This window comes from Oreochromis niloticus, linkage group LG22 (genome assembly GCF_001858045.2).
Source record: "Oreochromis niloticus isolate F11D_XX linkage group LG22, O_niloticus_UMD_NMBU, whole genome shotgun sequence".
Classification (NCBI taxonomy): domain Eukaryota; kingdom Metazoa; phylum Chordata; class Actinopteri; order Cichliformes; family Cichlidae; genus Oreochromis; species Oreochromis niloticus.
Window position 1 is genome coordinate 21,894,029 of NC_031985.2, and position 14,701 is coordinate 21,908,729.

The 14,701-nt window shown below is 40.3% G+C and overlaps 2 protein-coding genes across 3 annotated transcripts; one reads left to right on the top strand and one right to left on the bottom strand.

Annotated features, from left to right (window-relative positions):
* Positions 1-1,504: 1,504 nt before the first annotated feature.
* Positions 1,505-8,433, bottom strand: ubqln4 (ubiquilin 4). Its single transcript, XM_003444056.5, has 11 exons — positions 8,165-8,433; positions 6,456-6,607; positions 6,130-6,278; positions 5,768-6,030; positions 5,449-5,607; positions 5,064-5,286; positions 4,774-4,913; positions 4,197-4,280; positions 3,152-3,267; positions 2,905-3,073; positions 1,505-1,657 (listed from the first exon to the last, which is right to left on the bottom strand). The coding sequence occupies exons 1-11, from the start codon at positions 8,306-8,308 to the stop codon at positions 1,505-1,507; spliced, it is 1,752 nt and encodes a 583-aa protein (XP_003444104.1). The 5' UTR covers positions 8,309-8,433.
* Positions 8,434-9,637: 1,204 nt separating this feature from the next.
* On the top strand, positions 9,638-12,626 carry LOC100700184 (lens fiber membrane intrinsic protein). 2 transcript variants are annotated; one of them, XM_005478557.4, is made up of 5 exons: positions 9,638-10,948; positions 11,587-11,795; positions 12,010-12,159; positions 12,267-12,401; positions 12,498-12,626. In XM_005478557.4, the coding sequence occupies exons 2-5, from the start codon at positions 11,621-11,623 to the stop codon at positions 12,557-12,559; spliced, it is 522 nt and encodes a 173-aa protein (XP_005478614.1). In that variant the 5' UTR covers positions 9,638-10,948; positions 11,587-11,620; the 3' UTR covers positions 12,560-12,626. The 2 variants fall into 2 exon arrangements, with proteins under 2 accessions (XP_005478614.1, XP_003444103.1); XM_003444055.5 differs by lacking the exon at positions 9,638-10,948 and adding an exon at positions 10,964-11,151.
* Positions 12,627-14,701: the final 2,075 nt, after the last annotated feature.

Genomic DNA, 14,701 nt, shown 5'->3' on the forward strand with positions numbered 1-14,701 from the left:
TACCAAACTAAAACTAACACACCTTGAAGGATGGCCAACTGTGTTTAAAAGCAAAAAATTAAAAATTAAAAATTCCAAAAGTAGATTTAATCTTACAGATTTCAACATTTCACATTTAACAAAAAACAGAAACAAAGTTAAATGACTTCATACAAATCAACTTTCATAATCAACTGACACATGCGTGGGCTGTTTTTAAATCATGTTTTATTTTTTAGTACAGTACTGTTAAAAGTTAGTTCCAACATGTTCAATTCGGAGATGGATTTTCATTTTTTTTTTTTTTTGTTTTTCAGCTGAGGTCAACAGACAAAGCAAAGCTATAGCAGCAGTTGCCAAGGTTACCACAACTACATTGCTGAGAATTTCAAAAGGAAAAAAAAAAAAAAAAAAAAAAATAAAACAACCTAGGCTTGATTTGAGAAATTTATGATGCCACTGTACCAGAGTTGTTTGTAAAGCCGTTCCATCGTTCATTTTTCGTTACTCATTTGATTTCCATTTTATTTTGATGAGACAAATCACCTCTAGGTACTAACTGCACCTCAAAAGAGAAATTAAAATGAAGAATAAGATTAAAACGAAAGGAAAACTTGTTTCATTCTTATTCATTCTAACTGCGCCCTCTGCTTCAGAGACGCTGCAATGTGATATCTGATTATGGCTAAAGTTCTGGATGGTGCGTGAAATTTGCTTAGTTGGGGCAGGGTCCTCAATAACCCGCTGAGTGAGGCAATTCACTGATGATAGGGCAGTGGAAGACAGCAGGCACAGCAACGGTGCCTCAGAGGGAAAAAGCCACTGCACCTGTGAGTGGGCACTTTTATCTCGAATGACGTATTACGTCATGTTATTAAGAGCTTGCAATAAATAGTGAAAGCTGTTGGGAAACTACAGCCATTTAAGTAGAATCTTTAGAACAAGGAAAGTGAGGAGGAAATAAGGTGGATCATCTGCGTGGACAAGATACCTTCCTGCTAACACTCAGGTTTGCCGCCTTTAATCAGAAAATCTTCATTTATCAATTTGCTAGTTGAATACCAGCAAACCTCACAGTAGCCATGGAGGAAAAAGAGCCAGATGCCAATCACATCACGTGGGTTCAATTTGTATCATGAAAATGTTAACCTGTAGCACTCTACTCCAGTTTTACATGAAGAAAATAATATGTGGCGAAAATGGTAGGGAATCCCTTTCCAGGAGAGATTTTCACTCCTATTCTCTGCACCAGAATAGCCTTTACGGTAAGAGTGGTTCAGTCCAACTCTACGGCAGCACTCTTGACAGAGATCTGGTTGGATGGTGGCAAAGAGTGAAAGTATGGGAAATGGGGGATGATCTGAGAACAGATGTAGAGTGAAGGTCTTACAGATCCTGCCCACGTTCGTTCCGTTAAGTTGGGGACAATACACTGAAATTTATTTTGGTTCTCTGTAGATGCTGGGTGGTTTTGTGAGTTAGGTATGTATGCGCATGTCTGTGAATCACTAGGTACTGTATGTCTTTACGAGGGCTGTGAGCCCAGAAGTCTCTCGATTGCGGCGTTGATGTCTCCTCCAGTAGCTATGAGCGCCTGCAGGTTGGCCTCGCGGTTGATGAAGCCCATAGCATTAAGCTGGTCCAGCTGGGACTGGAACCGAACCTCTGGGGTCTGGGTCTACAACAACAAAGTGAGATGTGAGACGAATTATACTAGTACCATACTGTGACCATGTCCAATTTTTTTCCCTTTTTCTGTAAAGCAGTCACTTCATCTGAGAGCACACATGTTCACAAATTGTACAGTACTGTGCAAAAGTCTTGAGCCACCCCTGACTCCTTTATATTTTGCTTAGCCAGACTTTTCTGTCCTTAAGTAGCCTTAAGAAGGCTTTCTGGAGGCCTTTCAAAGTTTTTCTTTGGCTGATTTTCCACTCATTTCAGTCCAGTCCTTTTACCTGACGATTTTCACAAGAATGTTATTTGACCACTTAACACAGGCCTATAAATCATCCACCTAAAAATAACAACCCAACTCAATTAAGTGTTCCACCTAATTATGTTTATGTATGTGACTAGAGAGCTAGAGAAATGAATGAAACAGCAGCACTTGATGACGGAAAAGTTCAGGATATCCTCAACAACTCACCTGACTATTGCTGTTATTCGACAGAAGCTTCAGCGACTCATCAACTCGCTGTGGACTTCTTTTACAAAGTTTATTCCTCATTCATTGCTAAGTGTTGACATTATTCAAATATTTTAAAGTGTAGTGTGTACTCCAGTGGTCACTGTAGCTATGATTACACAGTTGAATTAAGAGGGGTAAGAAAAGTTGAATTCAGTTACCTGCAATTTGCAATCTACTGACATCTAGTGGTGAGATTTTACAGACTTTACCTTTAAGAAAAAGGAAAAACTCCAGCAAAGACCCAACACAGGACCAGAGAGGTACATCTGGTCCTTGAGTGGATCGCTCACTGAAGTCTCATCAGATATGGTCTAAATGGACTAAATGGAAGGCGGCTGTCAAGAAGCCATTTCATAAGGAGGACAAACAGTGAGAAAAGGCTGAGGCATGTCAAAATCCAGTGTGAGATCATCTTGACAGAATGGAACAAAAGGCAGCAAACATCCACAGAAGAGCTTTAAATGTCCTTCAAGAAGCCTAGAGATCTATTCCCGAAGACATGACAAGAAAGCTGCCTAAGAGAGTTCAGGCTATGTTGAAGAATAAAGATAGTTGAACCAAATATTGACTTTAAACCTTGGTAACAGTGGGGAAAAAAAAAAAAAAAAACCCGAAGTTTTTATACTTTTTTTCCATGTTTCAATAAAACACTGGAACTATGTCCTATTTTAGAACCAAAATATAAAAAGAAATGTGGCTCAAGACACAGTGCTGTAATTCCTATGCATGTGTACCGTTGCGCTTCCTCCGCCGCCGCCTCCTCCTCCAGCAAACATCTGGAGCATCTGTTGCATCAGCTGCTGCTGGGCAGTGTTTGTTCCAGCACTGCTGGGTGAGGATGCAGGGTTCTCTGTGGGCATGGCCCCTCCTGTGGGTATTCCAGGAATTCCGCCTGACATCAAACTAGGATGAAGGAAAAATTAACAGCTGAAAGTATATCCACCTCAAAAATTAACTATGTTTATATGTGTGTTAGCATACCTGGGCATGAGGCCTGGTGCTTCTGTCTGCAGTGTCTGTAGGCCCTGCTGGATCTGCATCAGAGCTTGCATGGCCCGTGGATTGGTCATCACTGACAGGGCTTCTGGGTTCTGCATCTGCAACCCAACAGAAACACGATCAATGAATTTATCAATCAAAGGATTAGCAGTCTATGTTGTGAGTGTTACAGCTGTTTTCACACATGCACTGCAGGTTTGTTCAGCTGACAGAGGTGCATTAGAGAACCTAAATGTCAGACGCAATTACATCAGACATTTTCCAGCTACCTAGTACAGAGTCCATGCTATGTCAAATGGTGCTGCTGTGTGAGCACCGCAGGTAATATTCTGCTACATTTACTGTTAGCAAATATTTCATGCATGCTAGGTCCAGTAGTTCCCTCAAGTGAACCATGTGGAGTATTTCCAGTAGTTTGAAAGCGACACTTTGCTGCAAATTTGTGACATGTTGTGTGGTACATGTGAGAAAGAAGAACAGTAGAAAATGTATTGATGCAATTATCCAAAAACTGACCAAAACTCAAGCGGGAAAGCAACTCAACCGACATATAACAAATATTCAGGAGATTCTTCTAATATTCAGATTTTAGCTTTATTTAAAGAACCTGGGACATTTGCCAGCACTGCTCTGAGTGAGCGCAGCAGCACCTGTGAGGGAGCCGTTTGTGTGTTGTTGTCTTGTGGTTTGGTTGCCCAGATGGAGTCTGTTAACTATGAAACCGACAGACACTTCCACCCTTCTGGGTGATCATTTGATATACAACTGCCAAATTCACTTCTAATTAAAAAAGAAACACTTCATTTCCTCATCTTTCAATGTGTTTAATGTATTTTAACTTCTAAATCAGGTATTAAATACATATTATTTAATGATATAATTCATCATGTACCCTTAGCAGATACATACTGACTGAGGCTCATTATGTCACACTGCAGATCTAATCGCCTCCATTCTTTGTTACAGTCTTTTATAGAAAACATGCAAATCTAGAACAGCAGTACTAAACTAAACAAATTTGCTGTACCTGCTGCAGAAAGATAGGCAGCTGAGCTCTGAACTGTTCCTGCAGTTGTTGGTTTCCAGCAAACAAGGGGTTATTCATCAAAACCTGGAAGAGAAAAAGAGAAATACAGTCAAGTGAAATTATCATTCCACATCAGGCTATGCTGCTTAGACACTAAAATTAACATTTAAGTAAATTCGTTTTAGCACCTCACCAGAGCTTTTAAACTGATGCTGTACCCGAATCAATATGTCTTAACTATCACTCAGCAGCACTTTATCATGAAGCTGTTCTGGTCTGGCACACAATCTTTTTTATTCAAAGTAAAAAACTCAAACCTTGTTGTTTACTCAATACTACCTTCTGTAAATGTGAGCTTAAAAGACAATCTCTTTATTATCTTAATGCCATTAGCTAACAAGATACTGACAGTACATTTAAACTAGTGGTTCATTATGATCCACTTGTCTATGTATAAACATGTGCACCTGTCTGATGCACATTCTGAACAGGAAAAGATTTAAATCTAATTGTTTTCTGCATGGCTGTGCATTACATGCATGTTTAAATGTGTGTATGTATCCATCTTTAAGCTTACCTGGGAGGCCAACTCTGGGTTTTGAGCCAGTGACTGCATCATGCTGCGCATGTAGGGAGCAGACAGCATGTTCTGCATCAGCTGAGGGTTTTCAGAGATCTGCTGCAGTAGACTCTGCATGCCTGGGCTGTTAAACATGCCTACAATACAAAGAAAACAATAGAAAATATATGACAAGAAAGTAATGCATATATAATTCACTATATCAAAATATTACATTACAAATAAATAATTAGATTAGATAGTTACATAATATTAAATTTAAGGAATTCAGGCTCGCTCTGGCTTACCATTTCCCAGGCTGCCAGGATTGATGCCCAGAGGGTTCGACACACTTGGGGTGGTGCCTGCGGTGGTACTACTGCTCCCCGTGCTGCCCCCTCCGCTCTCAGAAGGGTTAGAAGAAGCTGGTGGCCCCCATGGATTTGGTAGGGGCTCTCGGTTCTCTGTCCGTGATGGCTGGGCACCAGACTCGGAGCTCCCTCCCAGAGCTGAGAACGGGTTGCTACCAAACTACAAGGAGGCACATTTGGAAACACAACTGTCAGAATACTGCTGGCTATGCAATACTGACAACAAAGAGAGAACAAATATTACAGAATGAGTGAGAAGTTCAACGAGTACCAACAGTGCACAAAAACAAAGCATTCATCAGCAAGCATTCCTCACAGATACCTGTTCTCTGGCAGCGCTAAACATGGGCTCCTGGATGTCTGTGTACATCCTCCGCAAAGCATTGTAACCTCCTGGGATGCTCTCCAAGTTGCTCAAAGCCCGGTCCTGGTTGCGCATCATTTCTTGCATCATGGCTGGGTTCCTGGCCAGCTCCATGGTCTGTGAGGTGTTATAAGAACAGGAAAGGAAGCAACTGAATCAAGTTTTACTTTTAAACAGAGCTAGTAAAAATCCTTAAAAAAAAGGGGAAGAAAATAGAGTGGGAATTTAATGTTGTGCCACCTGAATGACACATTCAGCCCTTCTTAGTTCTGTTTACCTGTCTCATAAGCTCAGGGTTGTTGAGCATGTGGGAGATCTCAGGGTTGCGTTCCATCAACTGTTGCATCTGAGGATTAGCCATAATCATCTGTCTCATCAAGTCTGGGTTTGACATCATGTTCTGCACCAGCGGGTTCTCCATAATTTGAGAAAGCATCTCTGGGTTGGACATGAGCTGCCTCTGCATCTGCTGCTGCAGCTCCATAAAGTTAGCCGAGCCCATGCCCAGTCCAGCTAGACCAGCCAGGTCACCGAAGCCAGCTGAAGGAGGAAAGATTGGGGAGTGCTGGTTAAACACATCGCATTGCTCAAACAGTAAAAGGTTTTTGCCCGTATACAATGACACATAGTTGCACTTACTCAGTATGTTGGGCGTCTGTGTGGGTGGTGGGGCTGAACCAGTAGAGCCTGTTGTGGTTGAGGGGCTGGTGCCTGGATTTGAAGTGGAGGTACTGCCTGCTTGAGTGGATGTTGAGCTAGAGGCTGATGTGCTACCACCATCTGCCGCCCTAAAGAGATGATTTTTGGGGGGTAAAAGATAAACTTAGTAATGCTGTGAGTGCATTGTGCTTTGAAGAGAAACATGAATCCAAATGCACAAAAAACACTGAACTGTAAAGCTAATGAATCCTTTTTGAAGACAGAAACGAAGCATTTGGTTGAATCAGCATGGTATGTTGACTTACTTGTGTGCTGTTTTTATGACCAAGTGGACTGTCAGGCCATCTTTGATGCCATGTTGGCTGAGGCTGTCGCCATCTTTTAAGATTTTCCCTGCAAAAATCAGAACCAGCTGGTCCTGTTTGGCTTTGAACCGCCTCGAGATCTCTTCTTTAAACTAAAAGACAAGAAAAAAAAGTAACAAACATGAGAAGTGAAGCAGAAAATGTCTTACAAAAAGAGAAGAGATGGAGACAGAAACTGGAAATGAAAATTACAATATAAAGGAAGAGCTGATTAAACTCACGTGACTGGTTCTGTTTTGATGGAAACCTCTGGCATTACAGATGCCATTTCTAAATATCCTACTATCTGGGACCATGCACTTTAAATCTATTAGATTACCACTAGTCTTTCAACACTTCGTGAAAATTACTTAAAAAGAAAACAGTTTTTCCCTCTGGCACAAACTGGCGGCCTGTAATGGGTGTACTCCTCTCGCCCCTATTTCCTAACATTAGCATATGGTTTGTTCTACCATTCGTATCCCATTGATAAAGCACATCTTTGATGAGTATTTTAAAGACAAAGGAAAAAGAAATCACTAGCACCCTATAATTGGCCTTCCTCACTGCAATCAGCCCATTAGAAAATCAGAGCACCTGTGGGTAGTGGTCAGTGTTTACCTGTTACTTTTCATTAACTTTACTCTGTTTGATAAAACATGAAAAGCTTTAAGACTGCTTTCTGTAAAAGAAGGATTTAAAAAAAAAAAAAGGTATCAAGTATCAGTATTGTGGTTTAATAATGACCCAGAATTGTTGAGTACTATCGTTGTGTGTGTATCACAGGGGCCTAGCAACCTCTGTGTAAAAGCTGCACAGAATCTACACAAGTAAATACGCATGATTATACAATGCAACTTAAACAATTTAATACTTATACATGTAACCTGGTCATCGCACTAAATGTTATGTACATCAAACAAACACAGGTCCATGTGCATGAACAGATTAAAGAACATGGCTAACATGTATGAACAGTGAAACCACAAACATTCAGTGGCAACGCAGCCATAACAAACACAGCTGAAGAGATTATCCTTTTATTGTGATTAAAAAGACTGCGTTATGCTTTCACTGTCCCACGTCGCCAAGCCAACAGTAACACTGAGAAACTGTATATTCCCAAGAAAGCCCAATGACTCAGGGGCAGCACTGAGAATGTTCTAGAGGGAAAGCAAAGTTTAGCTTTCGCTAAAGCCGTCGGACTGAAACAGAAAATTAAAGTATGTTGTAAATCCGAAACCCCTGTCGTGGTTACATCAGCTATCGGTTATATCGGTTCTTACTTGTGGCAGTGGCATAACTAAAGCGTCAGCTGACACTTGTTTGGCTACATAGTTAGCTAATGGCTCTGCTAGCAAGTTGGGTATGCTAACTTGCTAATTGCTAACAGTTAGCAGGCTAACCGGTTCGCAATTTCATCTATTGATGTGTGGTCATATTCCTCGATTTCGTGTCACCAACGTTAATATCACCGAACATTTGTTACCCTAAGCGGCAACACTTCCGCTACACACAGCCCCTTTAATTTCACAAAGCCTCTGGTTGCCGGTAAGAGTGACGACAAATGCTAACAGGGCTAACTCGTTAGCTTCCTAGCTGAACTTGTGGGCAGAGGCATGACGTTAGAGGCGCAGCAGCTAGCTCCCCACCAGCGAAACCCAACCAACCTGAGTAACAGAGGCATCTTCTGCGATGGCGATTTCTTCTTTGTCTTTAGGGGTTTTCACTGTGACCTTTATAATAGTTCCCTCGGAGGCTTCAGGTTTATTATTGTTGTTATTACCAGGATCTGCGGCGCCTTGGTCAGCCATCTTTACTCCGCCGATGGAACAGCTCGGGTCTTGGCGTCGGCTTCCGGATCATGAGAGGTCAAACCTCTTTCCAGAACGAATTTCACAAGCTCCCGTATGTACGCTGTCTCTGCCTGGTCATCATTGGTCATCACATGTATCACCAGAGGAAACGGATGTTCCAAAACATCACATATTACGTGTGATTAACACCCCCAACCCCCCAAAAAACAAACTCGGAAATGACTTTCTAAAACATGTCTGCACTATAATTAGGCTTTTGGCAGCAAATCGGGTATCCTACATACATTCTTTATTTTAGACCGGCTTATTCTTATTTATTTATTTAGGCATTAGGTGAGAGATAAGTTACCCAAGCTTTCATACATTTATCGATTTTCTCTATTCAAACTTTACAAAACCAACAAACTACGTTTATTTAAACTTAAAGCATGTAAAAACGTCCTGTTTTAAAAGTACAGTGCTGAGCCATATTCTCCCATGGAAATACAATATATACGGGAAAAAAACAACTTTGTAAATAGGAAATGTAATAGTAAATAGATTAAGTGAAGGTCCAGATGCATCTCTCAGGTTCTGTATCAGGGCTTTACTGGATTTTTTCCTGTTCCTTAAGGACATGACTTTCATCCAACATCTGCTGTGTTCCATCATCTGCTATGTTTTCAGCAGTTTAGCTCTTTGGTAATCATCTTTTTATTGCAAAACTGCTGTCTTATGCCGATCAAATTGTGTCATCTTTGGCCTTTTTCACAGATTCAGCTATAGAAATGTAAAACAATGATGTGTTTTTGTGATTAGTCTGTGCCTAAAAATAACATGTAAATTGGTTCTTTGCTAAGGTATCTATTAAGCGTAGACAAAACAGCGATTACTCTCGTGAGTTTAGGTGCCTCTTTAAGCTTTAATGATTAATAGGTCAGTGTTAGATGGCAAAACGATGGTCAGGCACTATGACTGGACTGAAAGTGAGAGAAAAAGAAGTCAATGTTCAAAGAATAAGTTAGAAGGGCCTCCAGAAAGCCTGCAGAACTATTGGTCAAGACCACTTATAAATTTACAGGAAAGACACGATAGGGTGATCAATACTTTTGCACAGTACTATAGGCTTTTGTTAATTAATTAACCCTTGTGATGAACCTTTATGCAGTGTTTTTTATTTATTTATTTTAGTTAAAGTCTTTTAACATTTCCTTTTATCTGTTGGTTTAGTGTTTTGTCTATTAAGGATATGAACTCTGTCAGCAGTATTGTTAACACCTGCTTCAAAGTCACAGGGGCCAAGCAGAGACATCTGTGCTCACTCTTTGGAAAATCAGGTAATGAAGCAGGTAATAAAGATTATTAACCATCCTGAACATGTTTTTTCATCTGATTTCAGGAAGTTGCTCCTAGGTCACCATTTCTGTGTACCCCAGAGTGGATCAAATGTATACTTTAAATCCTTCATTCCCTCGGCTATTAGATTACTCAACATTGACAGGGTTCATTTAGATTAATTTTTCTATGATTGTTCATTTTTAGACACTTGTCCTGTTTATTTATTTTATGTTTAATGTATTTATTTTAATTCTTTTCCCATGACCTCATTCTTTGTTGATCTCTGCCTTGACATGCAACAGTGTTTGTGTTTAAGGACTAGGTTGTGTGAGAAGGTTGTATCAGTAAGATGCAAACAAATTGTCCTTTTTTGGCATTAATAAAGTGATCTGAATCTGAATCGACTAAATATAGATGATTTTCATGTATGTAACCCTTTTCCAAGACACATGTAATTGTATCTTGGATACAAGATACAGTTACATGTATCTTGGAAAAAGTGGACAGATTTGCTAAAAAGCATCATAGGTTCATCATAGGTAGGTTTAGGATAAGGATGTGATAAGGTTTATAGTCAGGTACAGAAATTCCCCACGTCAGTGAGTATTCTCACAGTGACCAAACATCCAAGTGTGAGGTGTGTTTTTTCCTATTTCACTTTGTGAATCATATGAGTTGTTTTTAAAATGTTTCATACTAGTTAAAAATCTCCTTTATAACGTAGTCTGCAGGGTAGAGCTCGTGATTTTAACATATACTGTATCAGGTTTAAATTGTGACGTTCCTATTGTAGACAGAGATACGGCTTGTATAGAGCGCTGCCTCTATATGTGTCTGTACATGCTGCCACAGGGGGACAGAGCTGAAAGAAAAGTGTTTGCTTCAGCATGTTGCATTGACACTGACAGTCCTGCATACCTATGCACATCCCCAGTTCCAGAGCAAGCCATTTACAAACAAACAAAAAACCCCAAAAGGAACAACCCTTCTCTAAGGGCACACAAATGCCAGAGACTGCACACACACACACACACACACACACACACACACACACACACACACACACACGTGTGTCATTTGCACCGTGGCCCCTGTGGTGTCTCATTCAAGTGTATCTCACTGAGCGAGACTCATGGCAGCAAAAGATTTTGCTTTCCTCAACAAAAAATCAGAGGGGACAACTTTACAGTTGTAGTATTGTCTCTGACTCTCTCGCTCTCTTTCCAGCCTGCTCTCTCTTCTCCCCCTCTGCCTGTTCATATTTACTCTATCTACCTCTGGAAGGCGGGCAGTAGAGAAAGGTGCATTTCCAGAAACGAGGTAAGGGATCAGATTTCACTGCTGTTTTTGAGTGTTTATCCTCCAGTGTCACATTTGCGTTCATGGTCACTTACTGCTGAAGAAGAACCGGCGTGACATGAGAATTTGGAGTGAGAGCTATAACAAACTGCGGCATCACACAGAGTAGCTGTTACACAGATTTTGCTTGTTCAAGTCACAGTGATGTTTCCTCTAAAGAACAGGTAAATATGTTTGGGCAATGTTAACTGCTAATCAAATGTTGGATTTCTGTAAAAGACAGCTAAAAATGTGATTGTTCTAAGATTGTATATAGAGTAATATTTTCAATCTGCTTCATGTTCTTCCAGTGTACTCTTTGTGGATTGGTTGGCTTTATGTGCTGTTTTCAAACAGGGCTAAAAGTCCATATTTAGCTCCCTTTCCCCTTTTTTTCCTTTGCCTTTGTGTAGTTTGGGGATAATTTGAATGATCACGAACATTTAAATTTATGTTTAACGTATTTTGGGTTCTACTATTACATATGCAGAGAAAAGGCAGAAACACACTGCAGGTGTTTGTGTCAGCTGTGACGTATTTAATCTTTTTCTTTGCAGGTTTTGATCAAACATGGACTTTTACAGTGTTAGAAATATGTCTAACGTCTTCTGTTTTTACAGGTGCTCTACAGCGGCCCCATTATCTCTGCTCAAAATGTACAGCTTCATGGGAGGGGGCCTGTTCTGTGCCATAGTGGGTAATATCCTGTTAGTGGTCTCCACTGCCACGGACTACTGGATGCAGTATCGACTCTCTGGAAATTATGCCCACCAGGGTCTCTGGAGGTACTGCATGTCCAACAAGTGCTACATGCAGACCGACAGCATAGGTAAGAGATCCAGGGTGTCTTCAGCCCATTGGACCGCCACAGTATTCGTAACAAATCAAAGGAGTCTGTACATTTATGTGTTTCTTTTTCATTTTTGGATATTGACATGGCTGTGAAATAAAATCAATGAATTCATTTAATTTCTTTGGACCAACAATCAAACCAATCCTGTCATACATCTCTTATTTGTTCATTTCTGTCTGTTTTCACCCAGCTTACTGGAATGCCACCAGGGCCTTCATGATCCTTTCAGGGATGTCATGCTTTGCAGGCATCATTGCTGGCATCATGTCCTTTGCGCACTTTTCCTCTTTTGAAAGGTTCAACCGCTCCTTTGCTGCAGGAATCATGTTTTTTGTCTCAAGTGAGTTGTCTTTCTTTTGACTCGACAAAAGCACACCAACAGAAACCGTAATGATGACACTAGAATCATTGACATCGCTGACACGTGCGTCCCAATCTCCCTCTCAGCTTTCTTTGTTCTCCTGGCGATGGCCATCTACACTGGGGTGACAATCAACTTCCTGGGAAAGCGGTTCGGTGACTGGCGCTTCTCTTGGTCGTACATACTCGGCTGGGTGGCGATGCTCATGACCTTCTTTGCAGGTGCAAAAGTCAATAACTGCTTAAGTTACCGTTAAATACCTAAAATCCGACCATTCGAATATTTGATGATCAAAGCCTCATCTCGGCCTGTTGCAGGTATTTTCTACATATGTGCCTACAGAATGTGTGAATGCAGGAGAGGAACCGGACCACGCTAGAGCGAGACAGGCAGCTTGTTTAAGGAAATAAAGACACGCTGCCTCTTCGAATACACGAAAGGCAGAACCCATCAAAGTAGCCTTGACTGATCTACTGAAGAGATGACGTCTTATACCGATGCTGGAGCTCTTTGATGGTCTGTTTAGCATGTTTTTAAAAAGTCACTGCAGTACAGTTCTTTTTTTTAGTCACAGTAACAATATAGAGGACAAACAAAACTAATAAAGCTATAACATGACTGATACTGTTTTTACTAGTGTAATTTGTTACTAGCTTAAGTTTTTTGTGGAAATCTCACCAGGAGATGGCAGCACTAAAACACCACAGAAGTCCTAAGGTAGTCAGATTTGATGAGGAATGTAGGGCCACTGTATTAAATATCAAATCGGGGATTAAATACCTGGTAAGGTTGTAGTTTTTGTAGATCAGATTTTTATACAGTCACTCCTTTAACTTTCAGCACCACAAACTAATGGAGCCACATTTCCCATCTGGAAATACTTTTTATTAATAGGCAAACTCTACTCCAGGAATGTATGTAATGCAAAAATATTAGTCCACAAAGCAAAGAACAGCACATCAAACCTCTGTGGTAAATATTCTTGTCTCAGGGTTCCCCCTAAAGCTATCTGATTCAATACATCTGACAAAGATTTCCCCAATGTTCTTTATTGGGCTGTTGTTTAAAGGCAGAGCTTAGCCTTTGATTTTTGACATCCCCTTAAGGCTTGACAGCTCATGGAAAACTAGAGGGAGATTGTTTGTGTTTGTGTGTGCAACAGGCTACAAACAGCAGAATAGATTTAGAGAAGAACGCCAAGCTCCCAGACCGGGGCACACACCAGGGCAGGGTCCACAGCCAGCGATTGTTTTACTGCCTTTGTCTTTACTAACTGCTTCCGTCTTTTTCTTGGTACTCATCCACTTCTCGAATCAGCTGAAAGGAAGAGAGCAGGAGCTGTTCAGGTAATGAATGCTTGGCTACTCAATGACGCAGAAACAATGAGAGCAATGTAAACAGTCGGTGGACAGATCCCTTGGTCCAAGTTTCCATACTTGGTCACCCGTGGCTGCTGTAGAGAGAGAAGCTTTGTAATATTGTGTGCTTTTCTCCAGATTCTTTCATAACCCTCTGTGAAGCTTTCACCCGACTCAGGGTTTACAGTCTGTGGTATGACTTGGAAATATTTTTTTTGTTTTTATTTTAAGGACTTGCAATGTTTATTTAATACAGTCCTGCAATGAGACTTTTTTATAGCAGCAGAGTGAAACAAAGTAAGAGAGTAAAGGGTACTGACATATTTTTATTCATCTATCTGTACACACATTTAAGATTTAAGGTTAACATTTGTAACCAGAATCAAGAGAGGTTTATTATCAAATGAAAAGGTTATTAAACTGGTAACTACACATGGTGGAAACAAAAATGCAGGGGAGGTCGCCCCTCTAAGGTGTCTGCTCATAAAATGTTTGCTGCTGTCACTGAGAGCACCTGGAAGGTTTTAGGTTTCACTGACACAACCTGATGATTTATGTGACAACATCTCTAGTAAATCTGACTTTGCAGACGTGTTATTTCTCTCACATCAAACACACCATCCTTTTGCTCTCAGTCTGTTGGGGGATTTTGAAGATTTTTTTTTTTTTGCACAAAGAGGCATCAAAAACAAGGCAAGGGGGTCCAACAGGTAATCAGAATATTTGATAAAAAAAATAATAAAAGCAGTGCAGAAAAGTGGCATGCAAAACACTGAGTACATTTTAGATTAATGTCTATCCACATTACATGAAAAGTGACACTACACAAGAGCCTGAAACGTCTATCTGTACTGAATCATCATTTTTTAAGTGGTGAAAGAAGCATTCAGACCCTCTACTTAAGTAAAAGTCATAATACTATCAAAAGAAAAATAGCATGAAGGTCGAGATCAAAATGTACTTTACATGTACCCAAAATGTATGTAGGTTTCATGCAAAATCCTATACGTTAGATTATTGGATCAGAAATATTGATTCATTAATGTTCATGTCTCTTTAATGATGGCGATTGTCTAACTAACAGTCCAACTTTATATTAACATGTGAAACAAATATAGTATAAACAGACATTCTGGTTTGAAATTATTGGGCCATTTTACAAA